The sequence below is a fragment of the Macaca nemestrina genome, chromosome 1 (genome assembly GCF_043159975.1).
Source record: "Macaca nemestrina isolate mMacNem1 chromosome 1, mMacNem.hap1, whole genome shotgun sequence".
Taxonomy (NCBI): domain Eukaryota; kingdom Metazoa; phylum Chordata; class Mammalia; order Primates; family Cercopithecidae; genus Macaca; species Macaca nemestrina.
The window spans coordinates 180692475-180714328 of NC_092125.1; the positions used below are offsets into that span (position 1 = coordinate 180692475).

The window sequence follows — 21854 nt, forward strand, 5'->3', positions numbered from 1 at the left end:
TTACTGTGCAGTGCATATGAGTCAATGCATAAGTGGCAGTATCCGACTAACCCTAAAAATTTCGTGAGTTCTTGTTTAGTTTGAGGCAAGGGTAAGGACACAATTCCCTCAATTCATCCAGGCCCTATTCTTCATTTGCCTTGACTTCTTAAGTGGCCTAAATATTTAACTTTGGGCTCTACATACTGAAACTTTCTTTTTGAGACTCGTAGCCCCTCAAACGGCAGATGGTTAAGAATACATGTAGAGAAGTCAGTTACCTTCCCTGTATCTTCACCAGATATAAGAATGTTGTCCATATACTGAAGAAGGCATATTTGTTCTGGGATGACAACTTTTTCTAGTACTTGTTCTAAAATTTGGCCAAAAAGATTAGAGGAGTCTGTGAAACCTTGGGGCAAGACTGTCCATTGGTATTATTGTTTCCGCCCTGAGTAGGGATCCTCCCACTCAAAAGCAAATATATCTCGGCTATCTTCGGTAAGGGGACATGCCCAAAAAGCATCCTTCAAATCTATTACAGTAAACCATTGATGATTATATGGAATCTTGCTAAGAATGGTGTAAGGATTGGGGACAATGGGGTGGGTAGTCTGGACTATTTTGTTGGTAGCTCTAAGGTCCTATACTAGTCGGTATGACTTGTCTGATTTCTTGACTGGCCTTATTAGGGTGTTATAAGGGGACATACAGGGCTCAAGAAGCCCGTCCTTAATAAGGCCTTCAATCATAGGTCTCAACCCTATCCTGCCTTCTAGGGGAATAGGGTATTGCTTCTTTCTTACTACTTCTCCCGGGGTTTTTAGCTTGATGTGGATTGGAGGGACTTGGAATTTTCCTGGGTTTCCTTCTTTGGACCAGACATTAGGATTAATATATTTTTCACCTACAGTGGTGAGTAGGTTTAATGAGGTGAGGAATCCTCTTGGGCTGACTTGTAGACCTATACCCAACTTTAATATTAAATCCCTCCCCAGTAAATTAGTTCCTGCTTCAGGGATTAACAAGAACTGAATATAAGCTGAGCAATTCTGGTATCTAACTTGGGTGCTTTCTAAAATTTTTGCTCTAAATCCTTCCCCTTTTACTCCAGAGACTAAAAGTTCCTCTGAGGAGGAGACAACATTAGACGGGGGGAAACAGAGGAGCAAGCAGCCCCTGAATCGACTAAAAAGGTGATAAGCTCATGTTTAGGTCCCACCTCCAAATTTATCAAGGGCTCTTGGTGGGACTCAAGATAAAAGAGACAGAGCCCCTGAGCCCCCTATTCTTCCTGGAAAGTCATGAGTGGAAGGGCTTCTTTCTCCTTTCTTAGTTCAGGACAACCTCTCTTGAAGTGGCCTGTTCTTCCACATCTATAGCACCTATCTTGTCCTTCCTCCCTCTTAGTTCTGGGATTCTTTAACCCTCCTCCCCTATACTCTTTAGGGGGCCTGATACAAGGATCTTGGTCCTCCAGAGGGAGGCTGGGGTCTTTTAAAAGAGGGTTTGTACCCTTTACAGTTTCTGGCTCCCTGGAAACTGTCTAGAAGTACCTGGTTTGGGAGCCATCTGTTGGAAGGTGGAAAATATAAGGTGTTTTTCTTTGTCCCTTTTCACGTACACTTTCTGAGCTTTCCTGAGAAGCTCACTTAGAGGACGGTCTTCCCAATTGTCTATCTTTTGTAACTTTTTTGAAATGTCTGGCCAACTTTTAGTGACAAATTGGAGTTTCAACATTCCTTGTCCAAGGGGATCATCCAAATTGAGGCCTGCATATTGCCTCATGTGCTCCCTCAGTCTGTCTAGGAATCTCATAGGCCATTCATCCTTTTCCTGTTGTATATAAAGCGCTTTAGAAAGATTTCGGGTTCGGGGTACTGATTCCAGAATTCCTTTTATTATCATCTCCCTTAGGTCCTGCATATTTTCCTTGTGATCTCCATTATTGTTCCCCCGGCGGTCTCGGGCAGGGAATTTCTGGTCCGAGGTAGGAACGTTTTCACCTGGAGGGTGCTCACGTTCCCAAACTACCATAGCAGCCCTACATATGAATCATACTCCAAGATGGACATTAACTCGACCCAGGTGTATAACTGAGGTCCTAAGACTTGGTCAATTTGATCTGCCACTCCGTAAGGGTCATCTAGTAGCGGTTTGAGCTCCTTTTTAAAATTCCAGACTTCTGAACTGGTTAGGGGAACATTTGCAAAGCCAATGGTCCCCTCTCCTTGTGGTACCCCTTTCAAAGGGAAGAGGGTCAGGGCTGACCTCTTAGGTACGGAGGGAAATGGGAAATTCTCAATATCTTTTTTACATTGTCCTGCCTCATGCTGGAGTCCTTTTAGAGAGGGGTATTTAGGTTGGGAGGGAACAGGCTGATGGGATGGTAATTCCCAAGAGTCAGGGTTATAAAGAGAAGGGATAACGTGAGTAGTGGGGGAATTTGGAACAGGATCTGAGGCAGCAGTGGCTGTCTGAGGGGAAAGATTGGGGACGCTGAGTGGGGGAAGGTAGTCTAGGGGATCCCATGTGTTGGAGTCTTTGTTTTGTTTTGTTTTCTTTGAGATGGAGTCTCGCCCAGACTGGAGTGCAGTGGCGCATCTCCACTCACTGCAAGCTCCGCCTCCCGGGTTCACACCATTCTCCTGCCTCAGCCTCCCGAGTAGCCCGGCTAATTTTTTTTGTATTTTTAGTAGAGTCGGGGTTTCACTGTGTGAGCCGGGATGGTCTTGATCTCCTGACCTCGTGATCCACCCGCCTCGGCCTCCCAAAGTGCTGGGATTACAGGCATGAGCCATTGCGCCCGGCCGTGTTGGAGTCTTTAGGCATGAGAGCTAGCTCCTCTGACGTTTCATTTTGAGGTGCCAGACTGGGTTCTTCCCTCTTTGTTTTTAAGGGGAAAAGGAGGGCAGGTCCTTGCCTCCAACAAAAGGGATAGCCTAGTTCTTCTTGAGACACTGGACTTTTATCATTAACATATCGGATTAGAAGCTGACACATTACATCCTCATTCGACCCAAACTTTGGCGAGAAGATTAAGGGTTTGAGGATGGGTCCCTGAGTCCAAACCAAACAGCAGTATTTTATCATCTGTTGCTTTATCCTATGTTTAGTCCTTTCGTTATCCTTCCAGTGTTTTAGCATGAGACCTAGGGGGCTATCCCCAGGGATATCTTTGTTACCATCTTTATCGACCTTCCTCCCTGTCTTGCTTGGGGCATTTCCCATCTTGATGGTTTTGGGGTAAGGTTCAAGTTCCCTTACTGGAAACTTCTTGCCTTTTGGGGTGAGGCTCAGTTTCCCCACTAGAAATATCTTGCCTTTTCTACTACTGGAGGTTTGTGTGAGGTTCAATCCCCCCAGGTGGGGATGTCTCGCCTCTTTTTGACCTCTAAGCTACTCCAACCAAGGAATACTTCACCGCCCACCCCCACGGCTTTCTTACCTTAGTCCCAACTACCAAGGAAATACTTTACCAGCTCCCGCAGCTTCTTCTTCCTTGGTCTGTGCACAGAGTCGTTGCAGCAGTATGTGAGGATCCTTTAAGCTACATTGCTGGCCAGTTTTTTTTGTTTTTGTTTTTTTTGTTTTTCCCATGTTGCTGAGAGCTTGGGTTATTCCTTGCACTAGGTGGGTTCTGATTTCTCCCTGCTGAGGCCGCCACAAGGGGTGGGGCACATGCCTCCTCACGAGAAAGAACCAGAGACCGCCCCTGGAGGGGAATGTATGTAATCACAGGCGAGCCCCCAAATTGTTACATATAAAGTTTCAGTGCCGCAAAAGAAATAGCACTCAAATATAAAATGTTGTTTTTAATTCTCAGCAAGGCAACATACTTCTATAGAAGGGTGCACCCTCACAGATGGAGCAATGTTGAGCACACACCTGGACAATGAAGGGAAAGGGGTTCTTATCCCTAACGTACGTGGCCCCTGCTGCTATGTCATTCCCCTATTGGCTAGGGTTAGACCACACAGGCTAAACTAATTCTGATTGGCTGATTTAAAGAGAGTGACGGGGTGAGTGCTTTGGCGGGAAAAAAAATGGTTATGCAGGGTGGCCAATGAGCCAGGGCAGAGCAGGTAGCAGGTAATTCAAATGAGTCAGGGTGGAGCAGGTAATTGGAATGAGTTAGGGTGGAGCAGGTGATTGAAATGAGTCAGGGTGGAGCAGGTGATCGGAATGAGTCAGGGTGGCATAGTAATCGAAAAAGGTTGCTTTACGAGGAAGTTTAAAAGTATAAGGCAAGGAATTGAACATTGAACAGACTGACATATTAATTCTTTGAAGAGAAATTTAGAATTAATATTTAACACCCTGTCTCAAAAACAAAACAAATACAAACAAAAAACAACCTTAAAATGACTTCAGCAAGCTGGAGGATTTGGGTGATAATCCAAATAATAACTACTACTGTTACCAGTGAAGGGTCTTGACTACGAGTTGTCCAGGTTCTTGGCATGTTGAACAAATAATTGGGCAAAATGCACAAACAAAGCAATGGAAGACAAAATCATAGATTTATTGAAGTGAAAGTATACTCCACAGAGTGGGAGCAGGCTGGAGCAAGCAGCTCAAGAGCCCTGATTGCAAAATCTTCCGGGGTTTAAGCACCCTTTAGAGGTTTCCTGTTGGTTACACTCTATGTAAATGAAGACTTGGTAATATGGTTTTGCTGCGTCCCCACCCAAAATCTCACCTTGAATTGTAATAGTCCCCACGTGTCAAGGTCAGGACCAGGTGGATATAATTGAATCACGGAGGCAGCTTCCCCCATACTGTTCTTGTGATAGTGAATGAATTATCATGAGATCTGATAGTTTTATAAGGAGTTCCCCCACCCCACTTCACTCTGCACTTCTCCTTGGTGTCACCACGTGAAGGATGTGTTTGCTTCCCCTTCTGCCATGATTGAAAGTTTCCTGAGGCCTCCCCAACCCTGCAGAACTGTGAGTCAATTAAACTTCTTTCCTTTATAAACTACCCAGTCTCAGGTATTTATTCATAGTAGCATGAAAATGAACTAATACACTTGGCTCACAACCAATCAGCAGCTGAAGTGAAGTTACACCCTATACAAATTAAGACTTAGCCTGTGACCAATTGGAGGTTGAAGTGATGGCTCCCTGTCTCCAGACCCTATTCTTCCTGCCTCACTAACAATAATTCAACATTTATGGTGACCCAGGCATGGTGCTAAGGATTTAATATACATTACTTAATCTTAGAGGCAAAATAACATTAAAGCTTTTTTTTTTTTTTTTTGAGACAGAGTTTCGCTCCTTTTGCCCAGGCTGGAGTGCAATGGCGTGACCTCGGCTCACCACAACCTCTGCCTCCCAGGTTCAAGCGATTCTCCTGCCTCAACCCCATGAGTAGCTGGGATTACAGGCATGTGCCACCACACCTGGCTAATTTTGTATTTTTTTAGTAGAGACAGGGTTTCTCCATATTGGCCAGGCTGGTCTTGAACTCCCAACCTCAGGTGATCCGCCCACCTCAGCCTCACAAACTGCTGGGATTACAGGCGTGAGCCACCGTGCCCAGCCTAAAAATAACGTTAAATTTAAGGAGCTATTGGAGTCGAATTTCCTGGAATCAAATTTAAACCCAATTACTTGCTAGTTGTTTGTCCTCGAGAAAGTTACATCACCTTTCTGAGTCTTGGTTGCCCCTCATCTGTAAATGGGGATGATAATAATATCTACCCCACAGGATTGTCTAGCAAATGTGAAGTATAAGTGTTAACAATGGTGAGAATGTTGGTGAATCTTCCCAACTCTTGTCTCTGGAGTTGGTTTATTAACTCCATTTTGCAGATGAAGAAATGGGGTTCAGAGAAGTTAAGCAACTTGCCCAAGGACACATCACAAATAAGCAATAGAGCCAAGGCTTGGGCCAAAGGCTGACTGCCAGCAAAACCCACACTTTTAACCCTAAGTAAGAATTATGCCTTCTCCTTCCTGAACTTCATTGCTACCAGGATTGATAAATCTAAAGAAACAAAAATCACATCTTTGCTTTCAACCTCAAAGTTTCCTTCTCTGTTTTCCCCTGGAGGTTACAAAGCCGTCATGTAAATAGGAATCCTGAAAGTTTACTTAAAAACCTAGAAGCACCAAGGTGATATGCAGATTAGCTCCCCCTCCCTGCATTCTTAAATGGCAGATTCAACCTTCTAAAGTCAGCTCCAGAATGCCTTTTTCACTTAAGGCTCCCCTTCTCTCGTTTTTCTCCAGGGCCCCAGATGACCTGTTGGCTAAGGACAGTAGTATAATTTTTCTGTTTTTTCTTTAGTTGCCTGTGTATTTAACGTAATGTCCAGGAAATCACTGCCAAATCCAATGTTGTGCTTTTATTATTTTTTTTAATTGACACATAATAGTGAAATGAAACTGTAAATAAGACCCCAACATCTTCAGATGAGATGGACTTTCTGTGGCTGATAGACACCCAAATTAAGATAATAGGAACCCAGTGGCCATGGTGAGTGAGAGAAGGGCATTCATGCACTCTTTATTCTCAGAGAGGGCAGCTCCAAACAAATATCCTGTTTGCATCTCTGAGCTAAGAGGGTTCCTATAATTGGAGCTCAGACACTGTGACCTGAAAACTCCTCCCACTAGCCTGAAAGGAGCATCCAACAGGCACTCCTGGTTTTTGGACTTAGAAACTACCCACATGGTCTTACATTTAAGTCTTTAACCTACCTTCAGTTAATTTTTGTATATGGTGAAAGGAAGAGGTCCAGTTTCAATAAGCAAACCTAGGAAATACCATTCTGGATGTTGACCTTAGCAACAAATTTATGACTAAGCCCCCAAAAGCAATTGCAACAAAAACAAAAATTGACAAGTGGAACCCAGCTAAAACTAAAGAGCTTCTGCACAGCAAAATAAATTATCAATAGAATAAACAGACAACCTACAGAATGGGAAAAATATTCATAAACTATGCATCTGTCAAAGATCTAATATCAAGAATCTGTAAGAATGTTAATTCAAACAGAACACAAATAACTCCATTAAAAATGGGCAAAGGACACGAACAGACACTTCTCAAAAGAAGACATATAGAGAGCCGACAAATATATGAAAAAATGCTCAAAATCACTAATCATTAGATAAATGCAAAACCACATCTCACACCAGTCAGAATGGCTATTACTAAAAAGTCAAAAACATTGTATAAGTGAAAAGGGGACAAAAAAAGAAAAAAAAATCAATTAAATTTTTTGACACATATTTTTTTGAGACAGAGTTTCTCTCTGTCATCCAGGCTGGAGTGCAATGGTGTGATCTTGGCTTCCAGGCTCTAGTGATTCTCCTGCCTCAGCCTCCCAAGTAGCTGGGATTACAGGCATGCACCGTGCTCAGCTGATTTTTGTATTTTTAATAGAGATGGGGTTTGTCCACATTGGCCAGGCTGGTCTCGAGCTCCTGGTCTCGAGCTCCTGGCCTCAGGTGATCTGCATGCCTCAGCCTCCCAAAGTGCTAGGAATACAGGCATGAGCCACCATGCCCAGCCAAAATTAAATTTTTTTGTTTAAGTCAAAAAGCAACAGATGCTAACAAAGTTGTGGAGAAAAGAGAATACTTATAGACTGTGGTGGGAATATAAATTAGTTCAGCCACTGTGGAAAGTGGCGTGGAGATTTCTCAGATAATTTAAGGCTGGGCACAGTGGTTCACACCTGTAACCCCAGCACGTTGGAAGGCAGAGATGGGCAGATCGCTTGAGCTCAGGAGTTTGAGACCAGCCTGGGCAACATAGTGAAACCCCATCTCTCCAGAAAAATATATTTTTTTAAATTAACCGGGTGTGATAGTGCATGCCTGTGGTCCCAGCTACTCGGGAGGCTGAGGTGGGAGGATCATTTGAGCCTGGGAGGCACAGGTTTCAGTGAGCCAAGATTGTACCACTGCACTCCAGCCATGAGACCCTGTCTCAAAAAGAAAAAGAAAAACAACAACAACAAAACAAAACAAAAAAACCTTAAAACAGAACTACCATTCCATTGTAAGTAATCCCAGTACTCAGTATATACCCAAAGGAAAATAAATCATTCTACCAAAAATACACATGCATTCATGTGTTCATTGCCATACTAGTCACAATAGTAAAACATGGAATCAACCAAGATGCCCATCAATGGTGGACTATAGGCCGGGCACGGTGGCTGAAGCCTGTAATCCCAGCACTTTGGGAGGCCGAGACGGGCGGATCACGAGGTCAGGAGATCGAGACCATCCTGGCTAACACGGTGAAACCCCGTCTCTACTAAAAAATACAAAAAACTAGCCGGGCGAGGTGGCGGGCGTCTGTGTTCCCAGCTACTCGGGAGGCTGAGGCACGAGAATGGCGTAAACCCGGAAGGCGGAGCTTGCAGTGAGCTGAGATCCGGCCACTGCACTCCAGCCTGGGCCACAGAGCCAGACTCCTTCTCAAAAAAAAAAAAATGGTGGACTATATAAAGAAAATGTGATACATATATACATGATGGAACACTATGCCGCTATAAAAAAGAATGAACTCAATGTCTTTTGCAGTAATATGGATGCAGCTGGAGGCCATTATTGTGAGCAAACTAGCTCAGAAACAGAACCAAATACCGCATGCTCTCATTTATAAGTGGGAGCTAAACATTAAATACACATGGACACAAAGGTGGGAACAATAGACACTGGGGACTGCTTGAGTGGGGAAGATGGGAAGGGAGCATAGGTTGGAAGGCTACCTATAAAGGTACTATGCTTACTACCTGGGTGATGGGATCTTGGTATACCAAGCCTCAGCAACACACAGTTTACCCATGTAACAACAACAAACCTGCTCATGTACCCCTGGAGCCTAAAAGGAAAGTAGAAGAAGGAAACAAAGAAACTACCCAATCAGGACTCAGTTATTTTCAGCCAATGGGGACTGAAATTTAAATCCTTTATTTGCATACGTAGACCTATTTGAGAGCTACAGAGGAAACTTTTCCTGTTTAGGCCAGTTCCCCTCTTCTCCAGAATGTGGTGCAATTTACACCAGAGGCTGTGTCTCCCCAATCTGCAGATTGTTTTTGTTTTTTAAGAAAATAGTCCGGGTGCAGTGGCTCACACCTGTAATTCCAGCACTTTGGAAGGCCAAGGTCAGCGGATCACCTCAGGTCAAGAGTTTAAGACCAGCCTGGCCAACATGGTGAAACCCCGTCTCTACTAAAAATACAAAACTTAGCCAGGCATGGTGGTGTATGCCTGTATTCCTAGCTACTCAGGAGGCTGAGGCAGGAGAATCACTTGAAACCAGGAGACGGAAGGTGCAGCAAGCCAAGATTGTGCCACTGCACTCCAGCCTGGGCAACAAAACGAGACTGTCTCAAAAAAAAAAAAAAAAAAATGCTGGGCGCAGTGGCTCATGCCTGTAATCCCAGCACTTTGGGAGGCCAAGGCAGGTGGATCACAAGGTCAAGAGATCGAGACCATCCTGGCCAACATGGTGAAACCCCGCCTCTACTAAAAATACAAAAATTAGCTGGGCGTGGTGACACACGCCTGTAGTCCCAGCTATTTGGGAGGCAGAGGCAGGAGAATCACTTGAACCTGGGAGGCAGAGGTTGCAGTGAGCCAAGATTGTGCCACTGAACTCCAGTCCGGATGACAGAGTGAGAATCCATCTCAAAAAAAAAAAAAAAAGAAAAGAAAGAAAGAAAATGAAGCTTTCTCTCTTTTTCCTCCACAGATCTCATGATCTTTTGTTAACATTTCTTGGCAGGGAAGATGGGATACAAAGTGGCCCCTAGCTCCTTCCAAGCATCATCTGGACGAATGCATCAGCACCTGCAAAAGCCCCTTGAGCTCAGTTGTCATCCCATGTACACTGGGGAGAAATCAGGTAAGCCCTCTCTGATCCAAGACCTCTGATTTTTAGGTGAAAGTCTTGGAGACTTTGTTTTCTTCAGAGAGCCTGACCCTATCTAGGGCCCTGCAGGAAATGCTCACACTTTGTGAGGTACACTCACATTTTTGCAGGGTGTGCTCATGCTTTGTGGGGTATGCTCATGTTTCTGATTTTGTAAGCATGTTCACATTTAAGGGCACTGGAAGGGATGCCTTCATTGGGTCAGTGCAGTGGGTAATCCATGTTCTAAGGGAACGGTCTCTAATCAGCCACCTTCTGATGCTCTGGTGGCTTTCATGTTAAACAAACAAACTCTGGAGAAATTCCTACTTTACTTAAGGCTTTAGATTAAATTAGCCCAGGAAAGTTCAAAGACATGCCAAGATATTTTCTGGAACTCCAGCTGGCTGCATATTATGGCCCATTCTTGTGTACATTTTTAAACTGATGGGCGACTTACATCAAGGAAAATTCAGAGTTCAAATCAGCAACCTGCAACTACAGAGTTAAAATGTGGAGTCTTCTAAGTTCTCTATCTCACTATATTTTTCCCTGACTACTTTTAATCTGTTGACTTTTCTACTGATGTTGAGATAAAACTCACTGTTTATGGTATTACTAATCCCAGGCTACATGGAGATTTTGTTTTTCTTATGCAATTAAGCTGGTTCTAGTTAAAATGTAAACACTCAAAATTTAACCATAAACTCATTTGAAACTGAAGGGAAAAGAAGGGGCAAAAGAGGTTTTTAAAATCAAACTCCAGTGAAAATATGTGGGCTTACTAATTCACAAACACTCATTTATTTTTAAGTCAATTAATTTGGTGGTACCAAGAAGACACAATAGATTCTGATATGTTCATATATGTAAACAAATCTAGATACATACAAATAAAGACCTTATAGCTTTCAAAATTTTGGTCCCTCATTAGATGACCTATTGGAGCAAATAAAGTTTAGCCATAAATCAAGTCCCAATTTTATTTAAAAAAACAATTTGGATCCAACTGTCTTTTATAAACCAGTGAGTTTGTATCACTATCTCATGACTAAAATTCTTAAGTGAAAGATATAAGCTCTTTATTTGTATGTGTGTATGTATCTAGATGTGTTTACATATATGTACATATCAGTATCTATTTTGTCTACTTGGTACCACCAAATTGACTTGCAAATAAATAAGTGTTCCTAAATTAGTAAATCCAAATATTTTCCACGCTCTTGTTACTTAAGTAAATCTTTAATAAATAAGCTGGATTTTAAATTGTTGATAAAATAAAATGAAGACGTTTCAGAATTGAAATGTCTTCAGAATTGTCAGCATACATTTTTGCCTGGGTATAGTGGTTTAACGGTTTTATATTTGCCTTTGCTAGATATTTTAAGGTGTCAGAGTTTGGCACAAAGTTTATAAAACTATAAATCCAGCCCAAAATATAATAATTTTTGTTTGTGTGATTTTTTTATAATCAAGTCTAATTTAATATTGTTAGTTTAATGAAAACAGCTGAATCTTCTGAGTTATTGGCAAAATACCCAAGTATTCAACTTTAAGATTCTTACTTAAGTAAAAACCTGATATTAACAGGCTATAAAAGTGGTTAACCAGAAAACAACTTGAAATGATGACTAGTTTTGCCTAATATCTCAGTTGTTATAAATAATCTAGGTAAATTTTTAAAATTAAGTAAAAGTAAACAGAGCACCACAAATGTCTATATATAAACTTTCATGTAATTTGAAATCATAAGGTTATGCTAAATTAAATAATAGGAAGGGGTGCAGTGGTTCACAACTATAATCCCAGCACTTTGGGAGACTGAGGCAGAAGGATTGCTTGAGCCCAGGGAGTCAAGGCTGCAATGAGCCATGATAGTGCGACTGTGCTATCCTATCTACCCACTAGCCTGGGTGACAGAGTGAGACCCTGTCTCTTAAAACAAAACAAAACAGCAAGAAAAGATAAATTCAATGATCCTAACCCTTGCCTTTTCCTGTACATAAAATAACATTTGACAAGATTAATGATTATTCCTCTGTACTCTATTATCAGCTGTACTCTCAGACCAAAACTTTGAAAAGATTTTTCTCTAATGTAACTTCTGAGTACATTTGATGCAATTTCTGAGTACATGAAAAACCTCCACAACCTGTATATAAGCTGTGGGCTGAAACACGGCTTTGGAGCAGTCTGATCGAAACTCTCTACAAGACTCCTCCTGGTTTACAATCTTTAGTAAGATTGAATAAAATGAACCTTAATGCTTTCACCATTTGATGTTTTTAACCAACAGGCCAGGATTGTTAGTGGCTTTGGGATCTTTGACATGTCTCCCAAGTAGGAGATTGGGGAACACAGAGTATGCACTGAATACTTTTATTGATCTACCCTGAATGAACTAAACAAGGCTACTGCTGACCTCTGCAAAGGCAGTTTGGGTGGACAATGGGGTTAGAAGCCAGAGATTCACATTCACAAATATTTTTGTGAGCCAACTTATTGAGCACTAAATTGGGACTCAAGTTAAATTTACTTCCATTAAATTTGAGGCAACAGGCCTGGCACAGTGGCTCATCCCTGTAATCCCAGCACTTTGGGAGGCCGAGAAGGGCAGATCATTTGGGGTCAGGAGTTTGAGACCAGCCTGGCCAACATGGTGAAACCCTGCCTCTACTAAAAATACAGAAAAAATTAGCTGGGCCTGGTGGCGCGCGCTTGTAATCCCAGCTCCTCGGGAGGCTGAGGCAGGAGAATCGCTTGAACCTGGAGGCGGAGGTTGCAGTGAGCCAAGATCAAGCCACTGCACTCCAGCCTGGCCGACACAGCGAGACTCCGTCTCAAAAACAAAAACAAAATGAGGCGCAAACGGGAGGTGAGGCAGTGAAGTTCGCGAGTGCAGACACGCTCAAGGGACTCATTAAATGTCATTTCATTTAAAAAATGAAATTGAGCACATGTGCAAGCAAGGTTCACACCCCATTTAATCTTCACACCACCACGGGGTAGTCACTATTATCCCCATTTTACAAGATTAAAACACTGACGCTGGGAGATTGACAGGGTTACCCCAAATCACATGGAGGAGCTGGGCTTCCCCCCACCTCCTCTGCTCAAGTCTCCCTGTCCCCAAGAGGTGCGGACGGAGGCAACAGCCCCTTGGCCCATAGGTGGAGCAATTGACGAAGGCTTCGCCCGTCGCCGGAACTTCGAGTTCTCAGTGGGAGCCGAGACGGTGCAGGACCCAAGAAGCGCCTTCTTTCCCAGCCTGCGCCCCGATGCTGCGCGTCCTGTGCCTCCTGCGCCCCTGGAGGCCCCTTCGGGCCCGCGGCTGCGCTTCCGATGGTGCGGCCGGGGGCTCCGAGATCCAAGTGCGCGCCCTGGCGGGTCCGGACCAAGGTAAATGCGCCGTCCCGGGGCGCGCCCATGACGCGACTGGAACGAGGCCGGCCCGGAGGCAGCCGGGGGCGGGCAGGCGGGCTGCTCAGTGCGTTGAAGGATTCGATCTCCAGTCCCTCCATCCCAGTTCTAGGCGCCCCAAGCCGCTCCAGGCCGAGAGGTGGGCGGCCGCCTTAGGGGCTCCGGACTGTAGCTGGGGGCGGGAGGCCTCTGGCAACCTTGGTCTCCTCAAAGGTCCTTTGGGGTCTTCCGACTGCGTGGAAGGGGAGCGGGGTCCGCACAGATAGGACTGGGCCCAGCGGCCCCCAGGCCAGGAGCTGTCAAGTGCGCGTCCCCCTCCCCCGCCAAGGGTCCTGGCCCGGTTCGGGGGTGGAAGCAGCGGAGCCAATCCCGGGAGGCGTGCGGCGACAGCTGGGAGCCCAGTGCGGCAGCGGGGCGGAGTGAGGAGGGTGCTTCTCCAGCTGCGCCCCTGCCCTGGGCCGCTAGCGAACTTTTGCGTCATCTGGCTCCAGGGAAAAGTTTGCTGCTTCTCCGTCTTTTGGCCAAGATCCAGAGTAGTATGGGGAGGGGGCGGTCAAAGTTCGCGGGTCACTGGCAGAAAACGCCTCCGATCGCCTGTTGCGTTTTTGTTGTTTGGACTTGTGGAGCATTCAGTGATGCTGAAAACGCTCCTCATTTGCTTCTCCTGTCTTGGGTCTCCTCCCCCGATCTCATCCCCTGTTCCCTGCGTTTGATACACAGATGGCATTGTACTGTACATTTCGTTGTATTGCTTCCTTTTTACTGGCTTAACACCAAGTTTGAAGGGGGGCTTTGCCATAAAATCCAGTTCCTTGCCCCCTGCTGTTGCCCACTGTTCCCAAGTGTGCATCTACTACCTTCAGTGGAAACGGACAGGCCACCTAGTGTCCCACTTGATGAGAATTTCCTTGACCAGGTGGGATTGCTGAACCTTATACCCCCAATCTCATGCTTAGTTCACTACCCAACTGGCAACAGCTCTTAAAACAGTCAAGATTAGTCAAGATTATTCTCCCCACTTACAGATTTAAAAACTGAGACACAGAAGGTTAAGTTATTTGAATCAGGTCTGATTTCAAAGCCTGTGTTCTCAACCATTAGGTAATCACTGGCTCTTCTAGTAATTCGGTGACTCAAAATACAGACTTGTACATCTGTAAATACAAAAGTATCATGGGTTAAAGACCTTTAGGCTCACTTGCAAATGTCGGGAATCATTTTATCCAAAACAGAATGACAGGGATCAGCAGATTAAGCCTCTGCCCCTGCCAGAGAGCACGAAGGGCAGGAAAAGTCAGTGAGAGAAGGAGAGACGGAAACCACGATGACAGTGCGGAGGAGGCATGGGGACGAGATCACACACCGAGCCCTCCCAGGGAATGAGTTGGGGTCATTTGATGTTCACATTAGAAGCTGCGGGTTCTGCCTTCCACTGGGGCTGATGGCACCAGAGTACTGTTACATTTTACCTGCTGCCCTTGAACTTGAGGTTGGGTGGTGAACCACTCTTCACTGTTCTTAGCGGCTTTATTTCTCATACAGTCATGTATTGCTTAACAACGGGGCTCCATTCTGAGAAATGCATCATTAGGTGATGTGGTCATTGTGGGAGCATCACAGAGTGTACCTACACAATCCTAGATGGGATAGCCTACTGCACACTGAGGCTACGTGGCATATAGCCTGTTGCTCCTAGAATACAAACCTGGACAGCATGGGACTGGGCTGAATACTGTAGGCAGCTGTAACACAATGGTAAGTATTTATTTATCTGAACATAGAAAAGGCACAGTAAAAATACAGTCGAAAAGATTATTTAAATAGTATACCTGTATTGGGCAGTTACCATAATGGAACTTGCAGGACTAGAAGCTGCCCTGGGTGAGTCGGTGAGTGAATGTGAAGGCCTAGGACAGCAGGGACTGGTTTGGCACCAGGGACTGTTTTCACGGAAAACACACGGACTTGCAGGGGGACAGATGGTTTGGGGATGAAACTGTTCCACCTCAGATCATCAGGCATTAGATTCTCATAAGGAGCGTGCAACAACCTAGATACCTCACATGCGCAGTTCACAATAGGGTTCATACTCCTATGAGACTCTGATGCCACCACTGATCTGATAGGAGGTGGAACTCAGGCGGTAATTCAAGCCATGGGGAGCTGCTGTAAACACAGATGAAGCTGCTCACCTCCTGTTGTGTGGCCCAGTTCCTAGCAGGCCACAGACTGGGATGGGTCCACAGCCCTGGGGGTTGGGGACACCTGGCCTAGGACATTACTGTACACTACTGTAAACTCCATAACACTGTACACCTAGGCTACAGTAAATTTACTTTACAAATGTTTCTTTCTTCAATAATAAATTAACCTTAGCTTACTCTGTTTTTACTTTATAAACTTAATTTTTTTCAACTTTTTGACTCTTTCGTAGTAACATTTTGCTTAAAACACACATTGTACAGCTGTACAAAAAAAATTTTTCTTTCTTTAGATCCTTATTTTATAAGCTTTTTAAAGTTTTAATTCTTAAACTTTTTTTTGTTAAAAACAAAAACATAAGCACACACACAAGCCTAGGCCTATCACTGTCTTCCGCCTCCATATCTTGTCCCACTGGAAGGTCTTCAGGGGCGATAACATGCATGGAGCTGTCATCTCCTATGATAATAATCAGGAACACCTACTGAAGGACCTGCCTGAGGCTGTGTTACACTGAACTTTTTTTTTTTTTTTTTTTAATAAGTAGGAGTACACTCAGCCAGGCCTGGTACAGTGGCTCACTTGGCTCACTCTTGTAATCCCAGCACTTTGAGAGGGTAAGTAAGGCGGGCAGATTGCTTGAGCCCAGGAGTTTGAGACCAGCCTGGGAAACATGGTGAAACCCCTTCTCTACAAAAAATACAAAAATTATCCAGGCATGGTTGTGCATACCTGTAGCCCCGCTACTCAGGAGGCTGAGGTGGGAGGATGGCTTGAGCTGGGGAGGTCAAGGCTGTCCGATATCAAGGATTCCTGATATTTGCAAGTGAGCCCAAAGTGACCCATGAGTGAGCCATGATCATGTTACTGCACTCCAGCCTGGGCAATAGAGTAAGACCCTGTCTCAAAAAAATTAAAAATAAAAAGTAGGAGTACACTCTAAAATAATGGTAAAAAATAATATTGTAACTATATAAACCCAAAACATAGTCATTTATTATTATTATCAAGTATTATGTTCTGGGCCTAATTGTATGTGCTGTGCTTTTGTACAACTGGTAACGCAGGCTAGTTTACATCAGCCTCACCACCAGCATTTGCGTGTTGCATTGCGCTATGATGCTACAGTGGCACCAGGCAATAGGAATTTTTCAGCTCCATTATAATCTGATGGGACTTATATGTCTTATACGTGGTCTGTAGCTGACCAACTAAAATATGCTGTGCATGACTGTAATTAATGGCTCTCCTTCAACTCCTTGGCTGGGCACTCAAGGCTTCTCCACCACAAGCTGACCTTTCCATCCTCCCTCCTCTACCCATGGGCTCATTTGAAGGTGCGTTACCTCTGTGTTTTGCTCTAGCTGTGCCCTGACTTGGCTCCTCTCCCTTCTTTTCTGCCTGTGGAAATCTTTTTGGAACTCCCTGCTCTGCTGCCCTCTCCCTGACACTGTCCTTTTATGCTTTGTGTTTCTGAACTTGTCTCCCTCCTAGGCTGTTGGCTCTTTGAGAGTGAGGATTGCCTGCTGGGTCCAGCTGTTATTTGAGCAAATCCTCTTTGTTTCCGGACGTCAGTTTCCCCTTCTGTATAGTAAAGGGTTGGTTGTTAAACCAGTTGTTCTCCATACTACCCTCCAGTGGTTTCCTTTTTTTTTTTTTCTTTGAGATGGTCTTGTTCTGTTGCCCAGGCTGGAGTGCGGTAGCGTGATCTCGGCCCACTGCAGCCTCCGCCTCCTGGGTTCAAGCGATTCTCGTGCCCCAGCCTCCCAAGTACCTAGGATTATAGGGATGTGCCACCATGCCTGGCTAATTTTTGTCTTTTTAGCAAAGATGGGGTTTCACCATGTTTGTCAGACTGGTCTTAAACTCCTGACCTCAGGTGATCCACCCTCCTCAGCCTCCCAAAGTGTTGGGATTACAGGTGTGAGCCACCACGCCCAACCCTTCCAGTGGTTTCTGTTGACTCCTACCCACACCACCTAGCCTGTGACCAAGCCATCTGGACAGAAGTGATCCTAGGTCAGCTGCTCAGTGTTATGGTAGGTTCAGTAAGAGTGGGAAGGGTGCAGCATAGCCCCATCCCCGCTACTGGGGCTAGAAGGGCAATGTTCCCAGCATCGGGGCTAGGCTAAGAACACAGGACCTTGGCTGATTCCTCTCTATTTCTCCAGGACCTGGCATGTGGTACTGCAAATTGAATGTTGCACAATTGAATGTTGGCAGCCAAAGACACCCTGCCTGGCTCCTGGGGGGCTCCCAGCTTAAAGTTCAGACACTGTATTAGGTCCGAGACTTGCCCTAGTATCTGGGCGTTTTACACAAACTCTGGCAAGATACTTATGTGCATTATCTCTTTTAATCCTAACAATAACCTTTTTATTATTTCTCTTACAGATCAGGAAATTGAAGTCCAGAAGGGTGAAGTGGTTTGCCCAAGGCCATGGGGCGGGGGTGTGGCTGACTTGTGGCTTGAGCTGAGGGCTGTAAAATTTGGCAGTCAGTATTGCGAGAGGGAGATGTAGGTGGAGACAGGAGATGAAGCTGAAAGATAAGAGTCAGCCAGAGAGAATGGAAGGAAAGAACAGGAAAGCAGAGAGAGGAGGGTCTGCCAGTCCCTGGACACCATGCCTTTATCAGCTTTCTATTACTACCTAACAAATGATCACAAACTTTGTTGCTCAAAGTCACACACACACTTAGCATTTTGTAGTTTCTGTATGTCAGAAGTCCAGGCACAACTTAGCAGAGTTCTCTGCTTCAGGTCTTGCCAGGCGGGGCTGCAGTCGGGAGTTGGCCACGCTTGATGGGAAAGATCTGCTTCCAAGGTCCTCAGGTTGCTGAGACCTGAATTCACCTCCTGGGGTTGTTGGACTGAAGTCCTATTTTCTTGCTGATTGTTGGCTGGGGGCCACCCTCAGCTCCTAGAGGTTGCCCGCAGTCCTTTGCTACTTGACGCACTCCTTAGGCCCATGAGTTTCTCTAATAAGACAGAGCCTTTTATATACTATAACCGAATTACCGAAGTCACCTCACCTTTGCCAGATAACTTAACCTAATCTCGGGAGTGACCTTGTATAACCTTTGCTGTACACTATTGCTTAGAAGCAATTCACAGGTCCCACCCACATGCAAGGGAGGGGATTATTCGGGATGTAAACACGAGGGCCACTCTGGGGATCTTGGATCTAGACTGTTCTGAAGTTTGTGGGGGTCAGGGTCCTTGACTCCTCCAGATCTGGCATCTCTGTATCCACTGCAGTCTCTTCTCCAGAGTTGCCCCATTTTCTCTCCTGGAGCCCTGGAGCTGGAAGTGACCGGATGGCCATCTGCACACCTCTCTGGAGCCTCCAGACCTGCTGGGCTCTAAGAGCTCTTTGCAGGTTTCTAGGGAGGCTAAGGAAGTCCAGTTTGCCTGAATGTTACAGTTCTGCCCCTAGCCATAGTTCTGTAATTCCTGGCTGAAAACCCTGTCCCTCGACAGCCCTGAAGCTTTCACTGGCCCTTCTGTGTCTCCGATCAGCTTCCACTGAGAATGCCCACTTCATAAACACTGCTTGTTCACAGACAAAGCCGAGGACCCTGGGAGATAATAATAAGGGGTCTTTGAAGGCCAAAGGATTGGGGCCAGAGTGGGTGCAAGAGCCAGACTGTGGGGGCCTTGTGGTCGATATTAAGAAGTTGAACTTTGTTTTGAGGAAAAGAAGGGGAAAGGGGAGGGACGTGGTCAGATTGGGGTAAGAAAGATGACTGTGACCCAAGTGTGGGAACGAATGTGTGTCTTGGGAGGCAGCAAGACTGAGGACTCGAGGGTCAGGTGGGTGATCCGAGGGATGCAGGAAAGAGCCTGTGCCAGGTTAATGGCTGTGAGAAGCGGTGTGAGCCGAGAGGCCTGAGATCTCTTCAAGAGGTTGGATTAGCAGGCCTCAGTGACAGTGCATTTTGTAGGTGAGGGAAGAGCAAGGTGACAGGATCAACTTCTGGGTTGATAGCAAGGTCATTGGCTCACCAATGGAGCAGGACATATCAGTTGAGATATCAAGTAGGCATTTGGCTATTCAGGCCTAGGGTGCAGAGGAGAGCTCTGGGCTCCTGGGCACACATGGGAGCCCTGGATGTACAGGAGGCAGGCGTGTGTGAGTTGTGGAAGGGAGGTCCCTCCTGCCTCTCCTGCCTCAGCTTATCCTGCTCTCCCTCCGCCTGAACTCCTCCAGTTCTGGAAGGCACCCTGCAGTCCCACACCTGGGCCCTCTTCTCTGCTGCTCCCTCTGCCTGCAACAGACTCCTCTCCTGGACTGCCCCCTTCCCTGCACCTTGCCAATATGCATGCACACACACAGGCACTCGTGCACACACTCACATATGCACCCGTGCATGCACACTTACATGCACACATGCACTCTTACATCTTTTGCCTGGCCAGTTCCTACTCTCCTGTCAGCTCTCAGCTTAAAGGCCATTTTGTCTTCTGAGAACTCATTGCTGACCTTCTATACTAGGGCTCCCCTCTGCCCACTGGATGCCCCTTACTTGTTTGTCCTTTTTCTCCAAGTTCTCCTCACAAATAGTAATTGTTTAATGTCTGTCTCCCCCCCAGGCTGTAGGTTCCATGAGGACAGGCCCTGAGTCTGTCCTGGTCTCTGGAATCATGGTGTCCAGTAGAGGCCAGCACATGGCAAATATATAAATGTACAAATGAGCGAATGAAGAGAATCTGATTGGCCTTAAGGAACTTAGGCAATTAAAATAATTGGGCAGAAGACAAGCAGTGAAGGAGTGCAGAGGCATCACCTGAAAGGTAGAAGGAAGGAAAATGGGGGCCTGCCAAAGCCAAGGCGGGTATGTGTCATTATGCATCTGTCCAAACCCACAGAGTGTACACCACCAAGAGCGAACCCCAGTGTACACTAGGGCCCCCAGGTGGTGACAGTGCATCCATGTAGGTTCGTCAGTTGCAACACATGTGCCTCTAGTCGGAGATGGGGATTGCGGAAGGGGCTGTGCCTGTGTAGGGACAGGGAGTATATATGTGCACTGTATTGAACTGTATTTTCCACTCCATTTTGCTGTGACCCTAAAACTGCTCTAAGAAAATAATCTATTTATAAATAAATATTATTCTAAGAAGCCAAAGCAGAAAATGATCAAGCGGAGTGTGTTACTGTCAGCAGAGGTTTTTGCCACCGCGAGGTTGAGGCGAGGAGAGAAACGTGTCCCTTGGTTAGTGATGTGGCTATATTCATCACTTTAATGAGAATAATGTCTGCTGAGTGATGGTGCTGGAACCTAGGTTGGAGAAGGTTTGAGTGAATGGAAGGTAAGAAAGTGACTAAATGAGTATAGAAAACTACCAAGAAGCTTGGCTGTTGCTGGTGAAAGTACATTACACAGGTGGGGCCAGGGTTACTGTCTTGTCAAACAGGACAGAACACCAAGCCTCTGTATTTAGTTGCTAACTTCTTATGACAGAGGATCATATTGATCTGTCCCCATGACTGTGCGGTTAGCAAAACCCAGGCTTTGAGAAACCCTATAGGTGAAATGCACCAGGCTCCTCCACAGATAATCTCTGAGGGAAAGACAGGGTCGTGGGGAGCACGTCAGGATTGTAACAGGACTTAAAAGACACATGGCAATTTTAGAAATTAGCAAATCTAAACTATGATACCTAAGAATGTACACCTGGGTGATAAAATTATAAAGAAATGGCCAAGCCTGGTGGCTCACGCCTGTAATCCCACCACTTTGGGAGACCGAGGTGGGTGAATCACCTGAGGTCAGGAGTTCGAGACCAGCCTGACCAACATGGAGAAACCCCGTCTCTACTAAAAATACAAAATTAGTCGGGCGTGGTGGCACATGCCTGTAATCCCAGCTACTCGGGAGGCTGAGGCAGGAGAATCACTTGAACCCAGGAGGCGGAGGTTGTGGTGAGTCAGGGCAACAAGAGCAAAACTCTGTCTCAAAAAAAAAATTATAAAGAAATATACAGAGGTGATTACTGTAAGTCAAAGAGTTACTTATTCAGGGGGAAGGAGGGAGCTATGATTGAATCAGGGTGTGTGGTGAGGTTCCTGAGGTGGCCGGCACAGTTCTGTTTCTTGATTTGGGTGGTGGTTTTAAGAGTATTGGCCTTATAACTCCTCACAATCTAGAGGAAGAAGTCTGCTGTGAAGAAAAGATTAAGGCCGCGTGGTAGCTCACACCTGTAATCCCAGCACTTTGGGAGGCCGAGGCAGGCAGATTACTTGAGCTCAAGAGTTTGAGACCAGGCTGGGCGAGATGGTGAAACCTCGTCTCTACAAAAAAAAACCCACAAAAATTAGCCAGGGGTAGTGGTGCATGCTTATAGTCCCAGCTATTTCAGG

The 21854-nt window shown here is 45.5% G+C and overlaps 1 protein-coding gene across 8 annotated transcripts in view; it reads left to right on the forward strand.

Annotated features, from left to right (window-relative positions):
* Positions 1–21854, forward strand: part of LOC105495067 (enoyl-CoA hydratase domain containing 2) — a 49748-nt gene that overhangs the window by 11042 nt on the left and 16852 nt on the right. For 6 of the 8 annotated variants that reach the window (XM_071092901.1, XM_011764238.2, XM_071092898.1 and 3 more), the window contains exons 2-3: positions 9742–9861; positions 13038–13266. In XM_071092901.1, the coding sequence (XP_070949002.1) occupies positions 13146–13266 (121 nt within the window). In that variant the 5' untranslated portion in view covers positions 9742–9861; positions 13038–13145. The remainder of the gene's footprint in view (positions 1–9741; positions 9862–13037; positions 13267–21854) is intronic. The other 2 variants (XM_011764240.2, XM_071092905.1) reach the window with 1 other exon arrangement.